An 18,215-nucleotide genomic window follows, 5' to 3' on the forward strand; every position below is an offset into this window, starting at 1 on the left:
TTGACTGGTACTGTATATTTTTGCTTCTCGTTCTCATGGTTTGAGGCCTCACGTGCTAAAACAAAATGTTGTCTATTTAAAATATTCAGTGATGGAAAATGGTCCAACTTGCCATTTTGAATGCAATGTAGCTGATACAGTTCACTGTTACATCAGCCTCAAAGGCCTAAATCGTTGGATGGTAATTCAGGAATTTGTGGTGTTACACACACTCCTTAAATAGCACCACATGTGTAGCCCACCCCCCACATTCCCATTAATGTGTGAGAGGAAGCATTTGGGGTGTGCCTGCCTTGCAGCGACTGAGTAACAGCCACCCAGAGTGTGGTCCTCTAACAGCCCCTCTGCTATCCAGGCTGGGGGACAAGAATACAGGGTGGGTGACACTGACCTTGTCTGTTGACCTCACCCTACTCATCTCCCTACAGGCCTCCACTCTCCCCTGGTGTATGGTTGGATGGGTGGGGTTTGGGGTGTATAGGCAGGGTGTGAGAGGGGGTGAGGGCCACTGTGTGGGCTGACAGCCACAGTCCTATTGTGCATGGGGGCCTGGTTACTGTTTGTTCAGATCTGTGTGAAATTCTGCCTATTTCCCCTCCCCCCATGACATTCTTGCCATCTTAGCTGCTTGACTGGAGAGGAGCTGGCTACTTCACTGGGGAGTTTTTGTCAATTCATAGCATAGTTACCCTTGTCTGGTTCTCTTCCACAAAGTTACGTGGCATTTCCTCTAGATCCGTTCTTGTGTGGTGAGTAGCGATCCATAAAGTGCTGCACTGTGTTCAAATGCCCCCAGGGAAAGAGAAAAGAATGAACTGCGCTGTGTGATATTTGGAACTCCTTTTGGAACTCCTCCACAGCTATTGTGTTTTTACGATCTCTTGTGTTTTTAAAAGCCTAAAGATGAGAGAAATTGGGCAAGTAGAAATACTCAATGTGGGCCTCCTGAGTGGCGCAGTGCTAGCTGTGCCACTAGAGATCCTGGTTCGGGTCCAGGCTCTGTTGCAGCCGGCCGCGACCGGGAGACCCATGGGGCGGCGCACAATTGGCCCAGCGTCGTCCGGGTTAGGGGAGGGTTTGGCTGGCAGGGATGTTCTTGTTCCATCGCGCTCTAGCGACTCCTGTGGCGGGCCGGGCACAGTGCATGCTGACTTCGGTCGCCAGTGTTTCCTCTGACACATTGGTGCAGCTGGCTTCCGGGTTAAGCGGGCATTGTGTCAAGAAGCAGGCTGGGTTGAGTTTCTGAGGACGCACGGCTCTCGACCTTCGCCTCTCCTGAGTCCGTTCAGTAGTTGCAGAGATGGGACAAGACTGTAACTACCAATTGGATACCACGAAATTGGGGTGGAAAAAGGGGTAAATAAAATAAGTAATACTCAATGTGATCATGCTAGCGTAACCATGGCAGGCTCAGTTGGACCATTTTATTTTTGTTCTATTCAAAGGGATGGACAAATGGTGGCAGCCATCTTAACATTCTCATCCACTCATCCCAATTGTAGGAACTATTAATGTTGACAACTAGAAAACAAAAGTTGCAGCTGAAACATTGTTGCAAATAGAAAGTAGTATTAATGATTAGCCTACAACGGAAATATAATTACTAGAACAGGCAAAGCCCATCAGTAATTCTATTTTATATGGATAACAATGGGCTACTCCTGTAATATTATAAAAAGTTCTAAATCCTAATTTCCCCCTGTATTTCTGTGTCATCAGAGAATGGATACCAGTGGTGGGAAAGTGCTGGAGTCTGCCGATGACATCCAGGAGCGTCGGCAGCAGGTGTTGGACCGCTACCGGCGCTTCAAGGAGCTGTCGGGTGTGCGCCGGCAGAAGCTGGAGGACTCCTACCGTTTCCAGTTCTTCCGCCGCGATGCCGATGAGCTGGAGAAGTGGATCCAGGAGAAGCTGCAGATCGCCTCCGATGAGAACTACAAGGACCCCACCAACCTCCAGGTCAGTGCTGATGGATAGGAAGCCAGTTGAGGCTAATAAAATAAAGAATGACTTGGACTTGGGTGGAGCTGTAAGCAGGGCATAGAAAAAAAGTGAATACTGAAGTAAAGATCCTGATTTGATTGACCTTTATGATGCACAAGCCACTTGTTGTGATTTTACTGGCTTTAAGGCTTGCCAGTGGCCATTCAAAACGAAACAGCGTGGCCATAAAACCACACACACAGAATTATCAGTACGTCATAAAACCCTCTTTGCTGTGACCCTTGGCCAGGTATGTCTGTCCTGTCCACTAGTCTTTGTGCCACGCTAACATGCCTCCTCCCCCACAGGGCAAGCTCCAGAAACACCAGGCCTTCGAGGCGGAGGTGCAGGCCAACGCTGGGGCCATCATCAAGCTTGACGAGACTGGCAACCTCATGATCTCCGAGGGTCACTTTGCCTCTGAAACCATCCGCGTAAGACACACACATACACACAGTCCGCTGAGCTATATGCTTAACCAAGATGGAACTACACAATCTACCCTTTTTAACCCAATCATGTCTGGTTCAGTCCTTCACGCCCTACCGGACTTTCCAGAGACCCATAGTCTCAAGTTTCAATATGGCGGAGTATATAAAAGTAGGTGCTTGAGTGCTGTCGACCTCCTGGCTCTTCTGTTTCTCTCACTTTTAGGTTCCCCTCCACTTCTGTCAGATCCATTGTTCTGTTCTGTTTGTTGTGTGGTTATGCGATATTTAAGAATACCTAATGAAAAGTGCATGATTTGTGTGACTAAAAGGAACATTTTGTTCCATTGATAAGCACTTATCTTGGTCTCAAACTACAACCTCAGCAAGTACTTGGCCCATATTCATAAAGCGTCTCAAAAATTGGAGTGCTGATTTAGGATCAGTTTGAACTTTTGGATCATATTGAACAAGATCACTTTGACAGGGTGGCCTGATCCTAGGTCAGCACTCCTTCCGTGAGATGCGTTATGAACACAGGCCCTGATTTCCCATAATGAATAAGGTTATATTGACAGAGGGGACCTGATCCTAGATCAGCACGGCCTACTCTGAGAGGCTGATTATTGGTCTTGGATCAGCTTCCATTCCGTGGTGCAAATTGTCTCCCTTTCTGCCCAAACAGACTCGTCTGGAGGAGCTGCACCGTCTTTGGGACCTGCTGCTGCAGAAGACCAAGGAGAAAGGTGTTCGTCTGCTGCAGGCCCAGAAGCTGGTGCAGTACCTGCGCGAGTGTGAGGATGCCCTGGACTGGATTTGTGACAAGGTCAGTGTCTCAACCTGTAGTCTCACACACACACACACACACACACACACACACACACACACACACACACACACACACACACACACACACACACACACACACACACACACACACACACACACACACACACACACACATCTACTGGAGGCCATGGCCTAAACCATGTCTACAGGACCCTAATAGACAACATGGCCTTACCCTAAATCATGTCCAACAGGAGACCATTGCCATAGGACCCTAAAGACAACCTATCCTAAACATTAGCCTCCCTAAACCATGTGTACAGGATCCTACTAGATAACCTATCCTAATCCAAAGCCGTGTTTAACAGGAGGCCATGGCCACCTCGGAGGAGCTGGGCCAGGACTTGGAGCATGTGGAGGTGCTCCAGAAGAAGTTTGAGGAGTTCCAGACGGACCTGGCGGCTCACGAGGAGCGTGTGAACGAAGTGAACCAGCTAGCGGGCAAGCTGAGCCAGGAGTCTCACCCTGAGGCGGAGCTCATCGTCCGCAAGCAGGAGGAGGTGAACGCCGCCTGGCAGAGGCTCAAGGGCCTGGCGCAGCAGAGGCAGGGCAGGCTGTTTGGAGCCGCCGAGGTGCAGCGCTTCAACAGGTATGTCCAGGACGGACTGTTGTGTATGTTTGGGTGTGAGTGTTTTGGAGTGTGGGTGTCTGTGATAGAGAAGCCACAAAAGACCTGAGAGAATCAAGAAATGTTGATTTCTGACTGGGTGTATGTGCTATGTGGCCTCCAGGGATGTGGACGAGACCATCAGCTGGATCAAGGAGAAGGAGCAGCTCATGGCGTCCGATGACTTTGGCCGGGACCTGGCCAGCGTTCAGGCCCTGCTGCGCAAGCACGAGGGTCTGGAGAGAGACCTGGCTGCCCTGGAGGACAAGGTCAACACTCTGGGGGGAGAGGCTGAACGTCTGCAGCAGACCCATCCCCAGAACGCTTCCCAGATCCACCTGAAGAGGGACGAGCTCATCACCAACTGGGAGCAGATCCGCACGCTGGCCGCTGAGCGCCACGCCCACCTCAACGACTCCTACAGGTTGGTACCACTCTGGCTGCCCTAACAGCGAACACTGTAGCTTTACTGTGTCAACACCGTAACGATACTATGTCACTACCATACCGTTATTGTAACACCACTGTGCTCAACACAGCGACCACCCAACAATAGCATGGTCAAACAACTCCTATATCAGCCATTGGGCCCTGTTTAGTTGAAAGTATGTAGAACCCTCTCTGACTGTCTGTGTGTTTGGCCCCCTGCAGGCTGCAGCGCTACACTGCAGACTTCCGTGACCTGACCAGCTGGGTGACGGAGATGAAGGCCCTGATCAACGCTGACGAGCTGGCCAATGACGTGGCCGGAGCCGAGGCTCTCCTTGATCGCCACCAGGAGCACAAGGTACAGAAACACACTGAAATTAATTAACTTTATTTTAGCAGTTGAAAAGTACATTTTCTTAGATCTTCAATCGGTGATGCACGTTTTTCCTCCAGTGTTGCTGATGTTTACTGTGTGTGTGTGATCCTTAGGGTGAGATTGATGCCCATGAGGACAGCTTCAAAGCCACGGACGAAGCCGGTCAGGCCCTGCTCAACACCGGACACTACGCCTTAGAGGAGGTCAAGGAGAAGGTAGGACTGGTCTTTCTGTCTCCCGTTGTTTCTGTCCTTGGTTTTGGCTTCATACTTTTAACATGGATTTCCACACAGATTCATTGATCCTCCTTTTACCTTGTTTATTTTTATGTGAAGCTGGGTGTCCTGACTGAAGAGAAGGAGTCTCTGCTGGAGCTGTGGGAGGTGCGCAGGCAGCAGTACGAGCAGTGCATGGACCTGCAGCTCTTCTACAGGGACACAGAGCAGGTCGACAACTGGATGAGCAAGCAAGAGGTATATCCATCCACACACAATAATAATAAACAATATACTCACCCAAAAATTATTCTCAAATGGTGGGGTGTGTGATCCTAATAAGTAAGTATGCTTTTTTGTGTATGTCCAGGCTTTCCTTCTGAACGAGGACCTTGGTGACTCTCTGGACAGCGTGGAGGCCTTGCTTAAGAAACACGAGGACTTTGAGAAGTCCCTCAGCGCCCAGGAGGAGAAGATCACTGTGAGTACCTGTCCTAGCCATAACCATAGATCTAGAATCCGCTTTCATTCCTCAAATCTTAAACTTAACCACTGACCTCTTTCTCTTTAGGCCCTGGATGAATTTGCCACCAAACTGATCCAGAACAACCACTATGCCAAGGAGGATGTTGCTACTCGTAGAGATGCTGTAAGTACAGACAGGAAACATTCTGCACATACACATGAATACGATAAGGACCGTAATGTGTCCTATGTTTGCAGCACTTTGAACTCTGTCTGTTTATATCATATTCTGGGTGTTAGGGATGACATTTTATACACATCTGTGTTTCCCCCTGTAGCTGCTGAGCCGCCGCAACGCCCTGCACGAGCGTGCTCAGTCACGCCGCGCCGCTCTGGAGGACTCCTTCCACCTGCAGCAGTTCTTCCGTGACTCGGACGAACTCAAGAGCTGGATCAATGAGAAGATGAAGACGGCCACCGACGAAGCCTACAAGGTACGGTTGGAACCAATGTTTCTTAGCTAGCTACTTTAGCTAGCTACTTTACAGTGGTATACTTTAGCTAGTTAGCTAGCTACTTTTATAATGGGGTTTCAATGCTCAACATGGCTTTCTCCTAGACTGCTACGAGATCCCATTAGGATGCAGTACCACCGTGAACCACACAGATTCTTATTCACAGTACTCTGGCCAAATAGCAACACGTTCCTTACACCATCTCTCTGCTCTCTCTGTTGTCCCCAGGACCCGTCCAACCTGCAGGGCAAGGTCCAGAAGCACCAGGCTTTCGAGGCGGAGCTGTCAGCCAACCAGAGCCGCATCGATGCTCTGCAGAAGTCTGGCCAGGAGCTCCTAGACGGGAAGCACTACGCCGCCGACGAGGTGTCTGTACGCATGGACGAGGTCAGCTCCCAGTGGAAGAAGCTGCTGGAGGCCACCGAACTCAAAGGTGAGACGACGAGAGTGGAGGAGAGGTGAAGTTCGGATGAAGTGTGTGGCTATTATTATAGCGATCGCCATTTTGTGTTTCCCTCAAGTGGAGGTAGTACAAAATGGCGGCAATGCTAGTGAATAAACGCGGTAAAAAGGTCAATGGAATGCAGATCGTGGAGGATATATGAAGGACGCCAGATTGGTGCACATTCAACAAGTCTGATCTAACAAAGTGGTTATTTGTCAAATCCGTCGTGATTGATGCCTTGTAACACGCCCACAATGTGGTTACTAAAATCTGGTTTGGATATATTTGGCTGGTTTATCTGCATAACATTTTAGAAGTAGTCACTTTTCAGGTTTAGAAGAAGTGACTGCTAAATGCTAACACTCGTTCGTATAGCTGGTAGCATAGGTAGCTAAGCTCTTAAGAGTGTTCGGCCAGTAACCGAACGTTTGCTGGTTCGAATCCCCGAGCTGGCAAGGTGGAAAAATCTGCCATTCTTCCCTTGAGCAAGGCAGTTAACCTCCATTAACAACTGCTCCCCGGGTGCCGGTGACATGGATGTCGATTTAAGGCAGCCCCCCGCACCTCTCTGATTCAGAGCGGTTGGGTTAAATGCAGGAGACCCATTTTTGGTTGAATGCATTCAGTTGTGCAACTGACTAGGTATCCCTCTTTCCCATAGCTAGCTTAGAGAAATCGGTGGTGGTAAGTCGCTTTTAACTAATGCAGTTGATTGGTGACGATGACATGAACATGTATTGGGGTTGACATCCATACAAGCATTATACTCCGATTGTTACCTCATATTGTGAAATACACATATTAACAATAGCCTATATGTAGGCTCATTTTTCTGGGGGGGCAATGAGGAGATTTGGGATCTTTCCCACACACATTTCCATGGCATTTACATTATTTTGGACGAGTTTCATTGACTTCTACCGCATCTATTGGAGAGTAACGTTTCAAAGTGAAGGTGCTTTTGTTATCTTGTAATGTGGCTAGCTGTTAGTTACTAGACAAGGTCATTTTGGTGCCCCAAGATTTGAAACAAAACCTTTGAATCCGTTTAAGGAGGAAGGGTATTTCTATCTTAATTTCAACCACTCCTAAACCTCTCCTCACCATGCTCTCCTCTCCCCCAGGCATCAAGCTGCGCGAGGCCAACCAGCAGCAGCAGTTCAACAGAAACGTGGAGGACATTGAGCTGTGGCTGTATGAGGTCGAGGGCCACCTGGCGTCAGATGACTACGGCAAGGATCTGACCAGCGTCCAGAACCTGCAGAAGAAGCATGCCCTGCTGGAGGCTGACGTGGCTGCCCACCAGGTAAAGGGCTTGTTTGACATTGCAGTCGACAGTGCAGGCAACTGCTGACTGATCTACACGTCGCCTTGCATCATATATAGCTACTTATTATAATTTGTAGGTCAGTAAGTCACAATTTACCCATGATGCACCACAGTTTTGATCTGCTCGAACGCGCTCAGTGACTTCCATATCACCACAAGATAACTGACTGACAGCTACCAGGTAACTGGAGAACAACATCACCAGTAGCCTCCAGGTCAGATGTTTTCAGACCCAAAAAGTGAACTACTTAGACACTGTTGCATTTACCTCTGGGACCAGCTGCTAGACAGTGTATCTCCTCATAAGAATCCCATCCATGCCTGGTGGTTTCAAGCGACAGCTGATCTGTGTGTCTTTGATTGTCAGGCACAAATAAACTCAGATTCTATGCATGGGAGCTGCCACTCCAAGTAGCCTCCATAGCCTGGTTGCAGTGACATCATTATGGTCTATAATATTCAGGCATTCAAATAGTTGTGTTGACTTATGCGGTCTGGCTGCGCACAAGGTAAGACTGGCTGACTGACTTAAGGCGTCGGCATGATTTGGTTCGGCTGACACCTAGGCAGACTGAAATAGTGTGCTCGCAAACTCCCTTAAAATGACCTTCCCTTTAAAAACGAGAAAAGCGTCAATAGTACTGTTTCTTCGTCTTGAGACGCCACAGCGTCTCATTCATTGACGTTTTTGGAGAGGAGATCTTTGTCGCACAATTTTACAGCTATGATGGGTATAGTATTTCTCAATTGAAAACAGTTGCATGAGAACGATTAGTCTATCGTTGAATGTCAACATGCTTCATTGAAGTATCCCTACTGTTGACCAATCACCGACGAAGGGATGTAGACTTCTGCTACATACTTCGGCATCCCTCAAGAAAAAAATGTAGTGTGCGAGAACAGCTGAGAAAACCCTTGCCGAAGACCAAAACGTCACAATGTCGTCATGCTATATGCATGAACTGTTTCAGATCGGAAGCCTTAACTGCCACCAGGTAGTTAGTTGGCTGACTGACTTTCCCTCTCTCTCCAGGACCGCATCGATGGCATCACCATTCAGGCGCGTCAGTTCCAGGAAGCCGGTCACTTTGACGGCGACAACATCAAGCGCAAGCAGGAGGCGCTGGTGGCGCGCTACGATGCCCTCCGCGACCCCATGGCCGCCCGCAAGCAGAAGCTGTCAGACTCCCTGCGGTTGCAGCAGCTCTTCAGGGACGTGGAGGACGAGGAGACCTGGGTCCGGGAGAAGGAGCCAATCGCCGCCTCCACCAACCGGGGAAAAGACCTGATCGGCGTCCAAAACTTGCTGAAGAAGCACCAGGCCCTGCAGGCGGAGATCGCCGGCCATGAGCCCCGCATCAAGGCCGTCACCCAGAAAGGAGAGGCTATGGTGGAGGAAGGTGAGTTGTTTCGTAGAAACGTGCATAGGCCCTACTGTCACCTCTTTTCAACTGTTCACCTTTTCACTATCTAGCAGGTTTGGGTCGATTTTAATTCAGTTATTATAGTTTACTTCCTGAATTGACTGAATTGAAACGAATTGTCCAAACCCTTTCACCATGATGCCAATGGTGACTTTAAAACAGTTAGAGTTTAATGGCTGTGATAGGAGAAAACAGGATGGTTGAACATTGTAGTTACTCCACAATACTAATCTAATTGACAGAGTGAAAAAAGGAAGCCTGTCCAAAAAAATGTATCCTGTTTGCAACAAGGCACTAAAGTAATACATTCAAACATTTGTTAGGTTTGGGGAAAATCCAATACAAAACATTACTGAGTACCACTGTTCATATTTTTAAGCATAGTGGTGGCAGTATAATGTTATGGGTATGCTTGTAATTGTTAAGGACTGAGGAGTTTTTCAGGATAAAAAAGAAACTGAACAGAACAAAGCACTGGCGAAATTCTGGAGGAGAACCTGGTTCAGTCTGCTTTCATGGAGACACTGGGAGAGGAATTCGCCTTTTAGCAGGACAAAACCCTAAAACACAAGGGTAAATCTACACTGGAGTTGCTTACCAAGAAGACAGTGAATGTTCCTGAGTGACCGAGTTACAGTTTTGACTTAAATCTGCTTGAAAATCTATGGCAAGCAGTGGCGATTTTAGCATGTAAATCTTGATGGGGCAAATATAAAAAACATTTTTTAGATGCATGCCAGCAAATCCACTAAACAATACATTAATTGCACTATAACGGTGACAAACGGTGCCTACAAAATGTTAAGGCCTACATAAAGCTGTCCCAATAGCAAAGTCCCAACAGCAGTCCCAACAGCAGAGCTTTCTTTTCAGCACCATGGAGTGAATCCTTACCACCGCTACACCTGGCTATCAGCGGAGCCTTGTCTGGCAGCGAAACAGTTCATTCAACCTCATTTATTGCCTTTAAAAAAAACATAGTTTATGCCTGCCTGACTTAAACAAATGTGGTTTTTACTGACAATTGAGATTGAGAGTTTTTTTTGTTGTCTTTTTACTATATACAGTGGGGAGAACAAGTATTTGATACACTGCCGATTTTGCCGATTTTCCTACTTACAAAGCATGTAGAGGTCTGTAATTTTTATCATAGGTACACTTCAACTGTGAGAGACGGAATCTAAAACAAAGATCCAGAAAATCACATTGTATGATTTTTAAGTAATTCATTTGCATTTTATTGCATGACATAAGTATTTGATCACCTACCAACCAGTAAGAATTCCGGCTCTCACAGATCTGTTAGTTTTTCTTTAAGAAGCCCTCCTGTTCTCCACTCATTACCTGTATTAACTGCACCTGTTTGAACTCGTTACCTGTATAAAAGACACCTGTCCACACACTCAATCAAACAGACTCCAACCTCTCCACAATGGCCAAGACCAGAGAGCTGTGTAAGGACATCAGGGATAAAATTGTAGACCTGCACAAGGCTGGGATGGGCTACAGGACAATAGGCAAGCAGCTTGGTGAGAAGGCAACAACTGTTGGCGCAATTATTAGAAAATAGAAGAAAATAGAAGAAGTTCAAGATGATGGTCAATCACCCTCGGTCTGGGGCTCCATGCAAGATCTCACCTCGTGGGGCATCAATGATCATGAGGAAGGTGAGGGATCAGCCCAGAACTACACGGCAGGACCTGGTCAATGACCTGAAGAGAGCTGGGACCACAGTCTCAAAGAAAACCATTAGTAACACACTACGCCGTCATGGATTAAAATCCTGCAGCGCACACAAGGTCCCCCTGCTCAAGCAGGCGCATGTCCAGGCCCGTCTGAAGTTTGCCAATGACCATCTGGATGATCCAGAGGAGGAATGGGAGAAGGTCATGTGGTCTGATGATTCAAAAATAGAGCTTTTTGGTCTAAACTCCACTCGCCGTGTTTGGAGGAAGAAGAAGGATGAGTACAACCCCAAGAACACCATCCCAACCGTGAAGCATGGAGGTGGAAACATCATTCTTTGGGGATGCTTTTCTGCAAAGGGGACAGGACGACTGCACCGTATTAAGGGGAGGATGGATGGGGCCATGTATTGCGAGATCTTAGCCAACAACCTCCTTCCCTCAGTAAGAGCATTGATGATGGGTCGTGGCTGGGTCTTCCAGCATGACAACGACCCGAAACACACAGCCAGGGCAACTAAGGAGTGGCTCCGTAAGAAGTATCTCAAGGTCCTGGAGTGGCCTAGCCAGTCTCCAGACCTGAACCCAATAGAAAATCTTTGGAGGGAGCTGAAAGTCCGTATTGCCCAGCGACAGCCCCGAAACCTGAAGGATCTGGAGAAGGTCTGTATGGAGGAGTGGGCCAAAATCCCTGCTGCAGTGTGTGCAAACCTGGTCAAGAACTACAGGAAACGTATGATCTCTGTAATTGCAAACAAAGGATTCTGTACCAAATATTAAGTTCTGCTTTTCTGATGTATCAAATACTTATGTCATGCAATAAAATGCTAATTAATTACTTAAAAATCATACAATGTGATTTTCGGGATTTTTGTTTTAGATTCCGTCTCTCACAGTTGAAGTGTACCTATGATAAAAATTACAGACCTCTACATGCTTTGTAAGTAGGAAAATCTGCAAAATCGGCAGTGTATCAAATACTTGTTCTCCCCACTGTATATATGTGTATATATGTGTATATATATAATAGTGAAGAAATCTAAACTGAAATAATAACCAAAGAAGTGTTCAACAAATCAAAATATATTTTAGATTCTTCAAATTGGCCACCCTTTGCATGGACAACAGCTTTGCTCACTCTTCGCATTCTCTCAATCAGCTTCCTGAGGTAGTCAACTGGAATGCCTTTCAATTATCAGTTGTGCCTTGTTAAAAGTTCATTTGTGATATTTCTTTCCTTAATGCGTTTGAGCCAATCAGTTGTGTTGTGACAAGGTAGGGGTGGTATACAGAAGATAGCCCTATTTGGTAAAATACTAAGTCCATATTATGGCAACAAAAGCTCAAAAAAGCAGAAACAACAGTCCATCAATACTTTAAGACATGAAGGTCAGTCAATCTGGAAAATGTCAAGAACGTCAAGAAGTTTCTTCAAGTCCAGTCGCAAAAAGCATCAAACGCTATGATGAAATTGGCTCTCATGAGGACTGCCACAGGAAAGGAAGACCCAGAGTTACCTCTGCTGCAGAGGATAAGTTCATTAGAGTTGCCAGCCTCAGAAATTGCAGCCCAAATAAATGCTTCATAGAGTTCAAGTAACAGACACATCTCAACATCAACTGTTCAGAGGAGACTGTGTGAATCAGGCCTTCATGGTTGAATTGCTGCAAAGAAACCACTACTAAAGGACAACAACAAGAAGAGACTTGCTTGGGCCAAGAAACACGAGCAGTAGACATTAGACCAGTGAAAATCTGTCCTTTTGGTCTGATAAGAACAAATTTTGAGATTTTTGGTTCCAACCGCTGTGTCTTTGTGAGACGCAGAGAAGGTGAACGGATTATCTCCGCCTGTGTGGTTCCCACCGTGAAGCATGGAGGAGGAGGTGTGGGGGTGCTTTGCTGGTGACACTGTTAGTGTTTCATTTAGAATTCAAGGCACACTTAACCAGCATGGCTACCACAGCATTCTTCAGCGATACGTCATCCCGTCTGGTTTGGGCTTAGTCCCACTATCATTTGTTTTTCAACATGACAATGACCTAACACACCTCCAGGCTGTGTAAGGGCTATTTGACCAAGGAGAGTGATGGAGTGCTGCATCAGATGGCATGGCATCCACAATCACCTGAACTCAACCCAATTGAGATGGTTTGGGTTGGACCGCAGAGTGAAGGAAAAGTAGCCAACAAGTGCTCAGCATATGTGGTAACTCCTTCAAGACTGTTGGAAAAGCATTCCAGGTGAAGCTGGTTGAGAGAATGCCTAGAGTGTGCAACGCTGTCATCAAGGCAAAGGGTGGCTACTTTGAAGAACCTAAAATATATTTTGATTTATTTAACACTTTTTTGGTTACTACATGATCCCATATGTGTTATTTCAGAGTGTTGATGTCTTCACTATTATTCTACAATGTAGGAAATAGTACAAATAAAGAAAAACCCTTGAATGAGTAGGTGTGTCCAAACTTTTGACTGGTACTGTATTTGTTTAGCACTTTTGAAATGTACAGCGACAGAATTCAGAACATTGGCTGTTCTTACAGTATTCTCCCGTTCAACTGTAGGATAAAAAAAGGGGCCATATAACCAGACAATGAAAGCTCTTACAATATTCAATGATTTCTCTAAAACAGGCTATAGGCTACATGTGCACCACCAAGTCAGAACAGAAGTCTAAGTTTTGAGGGGGAAAGGGACAAAACCCTAATAGTGAGGCACATGGGCAGTGAACTAACAGCTTACTGCACAACGTACGCTTAGTATTTCTTTCTTAGCTACAGTATACATATCTCCCTGGTATATTACATCATTTATGCTGCACCACACAATACATTTTTGGACTCCCCTTGTTGTGCTGTGCTCACTTGAACAGGAAGGTGGTGTGGTGGTCCTTCACATTTTGTCATCATGGTCTGACATTCTGTGGATTTATGGTGCTTTCAAGACAACTGGGAACTCAGGGAAAAAAACAAGGTTGAATCATGACGTCAGTGATCTTCAGGTCGGAGCTCTAGAAAGAGGCCCGAGTTCCCGAATTCTGAGTTGGATGAAACTTTTTTTTCCCCAGTCGGAGCTCTGAGTTTCCAGTTGTTTTGAACACGGCAGAAGTCATGTTGGATTGACAGCACGGCCAATGTATTCAACCCTTTCTGGCCCATGGTGTTGCATGTGAATGTGTATCCTTTTTAAGCTTGGAATAGATATCCTTAAACCCAGAATTTGACCACAGACCCACTCCATTGAATAGCAGGCTAGTGATTGCTTTGCAATGCTTCCAGTTAGCCACTGATTCCTTCCAAACCACTCACTGTTGAATTTGCTATTTCCAACTTATTGTGTAATGTAATGGCTGATGAGCACCGACGATACGTTTTATGTAATATTACAGGGATTCAAAAGAATTTGCCAGAAGATTGCCAACTTGTTTCATGATGACTGCATGTCTAGCTTGCTAGCTAAGATTTTGAAAGTATGACGTTAACATGATCAGTCCAATCAAAGCTATGGTAGATATAACATGATTTGACGTCCATTTGATCTGTGGCCAATGACCTTAAGCGTTCTTGGATGGGCACTTCTAATGTAAATCTATGGCAGGCAGCACCCAAGTGGCTTGAATTTTCAAGCTCTCCCAGTAGATTTTGTGGTGATGTAGTGTCCTCATGAGTGGCACAACTGGAGAACATGACCAATCCCTACACTCCGTATTTTCCACTGGCTGCCCCACCACCACAGAAAGCACTGAGCTAGGCTGAAACACCTGCATTTTGGAGATGCCTTACTCAAGAAAGCAAAAAAGAGACCATGTTTGTATGCGTCTTTATTGACTCAAAGATTTTATTTATTTATTATTATTTGTTTGCTGAACAGGTGGGGCTCAAAACAGGTGGGCTGCCACCAATGGCAAGACCTGAAAAGGGTTGTCTAACAATGATCAACAACCAATTTAACCGAGCTTGAAGAATTTTGAAAAGATTCATGGGCAAATGTTGTACACACCAGGTGTGAAAAGCTCTTTTTAGAAATTGACCCAGAAAGACTCACGGCTGTAATCGCTGCCAAAGGTATTGACTCAGGGCTGTGAATACTTATCTAATAAAGATGTTTTATTTTTCATAAATGTTTTACAAATGTTAGTTGTTGACCAATCCATTTTAATCCCACTTTGTGACACAACAAAATGTGGAAAAAGTCTAGGGGTGTGAATACGTTCTTAAGGCGCTGCAAATAAACAACCCCCCCCTCTCCCTGTGGTCCTCACCAGGCCACTTTGCTGGGGAGGAGGTTAAGGTGAAGCTGGGGGAGCTGAACGGCCGCTGGGACACCCTTAAAGGCAAGGCCGGGCAGCGCAGGCAGGACCTGGAGGACTCACTGCAGGCACAGCAGTACTTCGCCGACGCCAACGAGGCAGAGTCCTGGATGAGGGAGAAAGAGCCCATCGTGAGCAGTCCCGACTACGGCAAGGATGAGGATTCGGCTGAGGCCCTGCTGAAGAAGCACGAAGCCCTGATGTCTGACCTGAGTGCTTATGGCAGCAGCATCCAGGCTTTGAAGGAGCAGGCCCAATCCTGCAGGGTAAGTCTCGAACCCACATTGCATCTTTAGTCTTATCGTGAAATGAATGTGCACCATTTTACAACTTTTATAAATGCCTAAACTAGCTAGCTAACATTCTATGAACAATTCAACTATTTTCCCGTCTTTGCAAACATCTGAGAACCAGAGTACCAACAAATCAGTCATTTCTTTACTACTCCTGGTCTATTATAGACACAAACGGATATTTTCATGTTGCTATTGTCTAGATTGCACCTTTTAAGACTTTTTTCCTTTCCACCTGCAGCAACAAGTTGCGCCCACCGATGATGAGACTGGCAAGGAGCTGGTGCTGGCCCTCTATGACTACCAGGAGAAGAGCCCCCGTGAGGTCACCATGAAGAAGGGAGACATCCTCACCCTGCTCAACAGCACCAACAAGGTGTGTGTGTGTGTGTACAAACAAATTGTATAACAAAAGAAAGTTACCATCTTAGCGAGATGAACAAAAGCCTTGCTCCAAGCAGGGCCAGGTCCACAAATAACTGCTGCTAGTCCATACCCATGATCAGGCACTTGATGTAGAACGGAAATAATTTGATAGGTATAAGCAAGATAGTATGAACTGAATGGGATGCATGTTCATCCCTTATGGGGGACAAAAATAACATGTTTGTCTTGTGTGTCTTCTCTCCTGACCTCTCTCGCCTGCTGAAGGACTGGTGGAAGGTGGAGGTGAACGACCGCCAGGGCTTTGTGCCAGCAGCCTACGTCAAGAAGCTAGACCCCACCCAGTCCTCCTCCAGGGAGAACCTGCTGGACGAGCAGGGCAGCATCGGCCTCCGCCAGGACCAGATCGAGAACCAGTAAGGGCCTCCTTCTACCTAACCCACTTTCTACCTAACCCTTTGCCACTGTAATTTCTGACTTCTGCTCTTACATGCCCCAGTACTCATCTTCAGTACACATCTGTAGTTCTTTACCACCTTTTTACCTCTAACTTAGAACTTAACCTGTTGACCCGACTGGTTTGATTAACTGTTTTTTAAAAACAAATGTACGTTCCTATCTTAGCCTAGCTAATTAACAATTAACCTCTTCAATATCCCAGTTTCTCTCTCTCTCTCCCCCTCCCTCAAATTTTCGGTCTGTTTTTCTTAGTCTCCCTTTAGTCTCTTCCTTATCATAACAGTCCAGTGAGCCAGTAGCACTTCAACTTTTCTGTCACTAACGGCCTTGCCTTTGTCTCTCTGTCTGTTTCTCTGTTTCCCATCCTAACTGCTAATGCCTGCCCGCGCATGTCATGTTTGTGACTGAGTAGGCCGGGGGCAAAGGAGACGTGCAGTGTGTCTGTACGCATGAAGCAGGTGGAGGAACTGTGAGTAGGACCAGCGTGTCCCTCTAGGTGTCGTGTTTGTGAAGCCACCACGCATTCCCACGAGCAACGCAGCCATTGCCATTCCTGCCAGTCCCTCAATCAATACCCATTTCAATGTCGTGGACCTTGTGACTGGTTCCAGTGCTCGCTCTCTCTCTCTCAACACAAAGGGGATTCTAAAATCTCCATCTTGTAATTTTAGGTACGGCACTCTCCTGGAGCTGGGCGAGAAGCGCAAGGACATGCTAGAAAAGAGCTGCAAGAAGTTCATGCTGTTCCGCGAGGCTAACGAACTGCAGCAGTGGATCAACGAGAAGGAGGGCGCCCTCACCAACGAGGAGGTGGGCTCCGACCTGGAGCAGGTGGAGGTGCTGCAGAAGAAGTTTGACGACTTCCAGAAGGTACGCCGCACACAACGTGCCTGCCGGGGAGTAGGAGAGGGCACTAGCTGACTTACTGTACGTCATCCTTTTAGGCTTTAGTAGTGATGAGGGGAAAAATCGATACAGTAGAGTATCAGAATATATCGTCAAAAATATTATTGCAAGTATCGATTCTCTGCTAGATGGGTAATACATATCGTATCGGGACCTATAGTTGAAGTTTGGAAGAGTCATTAAAACTCGTTTTTCAACCACTCCACAAATTTCTTGTTAACAAACTATAGTTTTGGCAAGTCGGTTAGGACATCTACTTTGAGCATGACACAATTAATTTTTCCAACAATTGTTTACAGACAGATTGTCACTTATAATTCACTGTATCACAATTCCAGTGGGTCAGAAGTACATACACTAAGTTGACTGTGCCTTTAAACAGCTGACAGGCTAATTGACATCATTTGAGTCAATTGGAGGTGTACCTGTGGATGTATTTCAAGGCCTACCTTCAAACTCAGTGCCTCTTTGCTTGACATCATGGGAAAATCAAAATAAATCAACAAAGACCTCAGAAAAAAAATTGTAGACCTCCACAAGACTGGTTCATCCTTAGGCGCAATTTCCAAACGCCTGAAGGTACCACGTTCATCTGTACAAACAATAGTATGCAACACCATGGGACCATGCAGCCGCCATACCGCCCAGGAAGGAGACACGTTCTGTCTCCTAGAGATGAACGTACTTTGGTGTGAAAAGTGCAATCAATCCCAGAACAACAGCAAATGCCCTCGTGAAGATGCTGGAGGAAACGGGTACAAAAGTATCTATATCCACAGTAAAACGAGTCCTATATCAAATCAAATGTATTTATATAGCCCTTCGATCAGCTGATATCTCAAAGTGCTGTACAGAAACCCAGCCTAAAACCCCAAACGGCAAGCAATGCAGGTGTAGAAGGACGGTGGCTAGGAAAAACTCCCTAGAAAGGCCAGAACCTAGAAAGAAACCTAGAGAGGAACCAGGCTATGAGGGGTGGCCAGTCCTCTTCTGGCTGTGCTTTGTGGAGATTATAACAGAACATGGCCAAGATATTCAAATGTTCATAGATGACCAGCATGGTCAAATAATAATAACCACAGTAGTTGTTGAGGGTGCAACAGGTCAGCACCT

General features: G+C 46.3%; 1 protein-coding gene and 1 non-coding gene across 7 annotated transcripts in view; both read left to right on the forward strand.

Annotated features, from left to right (window-relative positions):
* LOC139551707 (spectrin alpha chain, non-erythrocytic 1-like) overlaps positions 1–18,215 on the forward strand; it is a 71,026-nt gene that overhangs the window by 26,784 nt on the left and 26,027 nt on the right. For 4 of the 6 annotated variants that reach the window (XM_071362978.1, XM_071362975.1, XM_071362974.1 and 1 more), the window contains exons 2-20: positions 1,720–1,959; positions 2,292–2,417; positions 3,097–3,237; positions 3,569–3,849; positions 3,992–4,291; positions 4,519–4,654; positions 4,786–4,887; positions 5,008–5,145; positions 5,258–5,368; positions 5,459–5,536; positions 5,691–5,846; positions 6,096–6,300; positions 7,437–7,618; positions 8,675–9,041; positions 15,016–15,326; positions 15,595–15,729; positions 16,005–16,153; positions 16,609–16,665; positions 16,868–17,066. In XM_071362978.1, coding sequence (XP_071219079.1) covers positions 1,723–1,959; positions 2,292–2,417; positions 3,097–3,237; positions 3,569–3,849; positions 3,992–4,291; positions 4,519–4,654; positions 4,786–4,887; positions 5,008–5,145; positions 5,258–5,368; positions 5,459–5,536; positions 5,691–5,846; positions 6,096–6,300; positions 7,437–7,618; positions 8,675–9,041; positions 15,016–15,326; positions 15,595–15,729; positions 16,005–16,153; positions 16,609–16,665; positions 16,868–17,066 — 3,411 coding nt within the window. In that variant the 5' untranslated portion in view covers positions 1,720–1,722. The remainder of the gene's footprint in view (positions 1–1,719; positions 1,960–2,291; positions 2,418–3,096; positions 3,238–3,568; positions 3,850–3,991; positions 4,292–4,518; positions 4,655–4,785; positions 4,888–5,007; positions 5,146–5,257; positions 5,369–5,458; positions 5,537–5,690; positions 5,847–6,095; positions 6,301–7,436; positions 7,619–8,674; positions 9,042–15,015; positions 15,327–15,594; positions 15,730–16,004; positions 16,154–16,608; positions 16,666–16,867; positions 17,067–18,215) is intronic. The other 2 variants (XM_071362977.1, XM_071362979.1) reach the window with 1 other exon arrangement.
* Positions 7,961–8,084, forward strand: LOC139552923 (small nucleolar RNA SNORA84). The gene has a single exon (XR_011670581.1). It is a non-coding gene; the product is annotated as a small nucleolar RNA SNORA84 (small nucleolar RNA).

Source organism: Salvelinus alpinus, chromosome 24 (assembly GCF_045679555.1).
Source record: "Salvelinus alpinus chromosome 24, SLU_Salpinus.1, whole genome shotgun sequence".
Taxonomy (NCBI): Eukaryota; Metazoa; Chordata; class Actinopteri; order Salmoniformes; family Salmonidae; genus Salvelinus; species Salvelinus alpinus.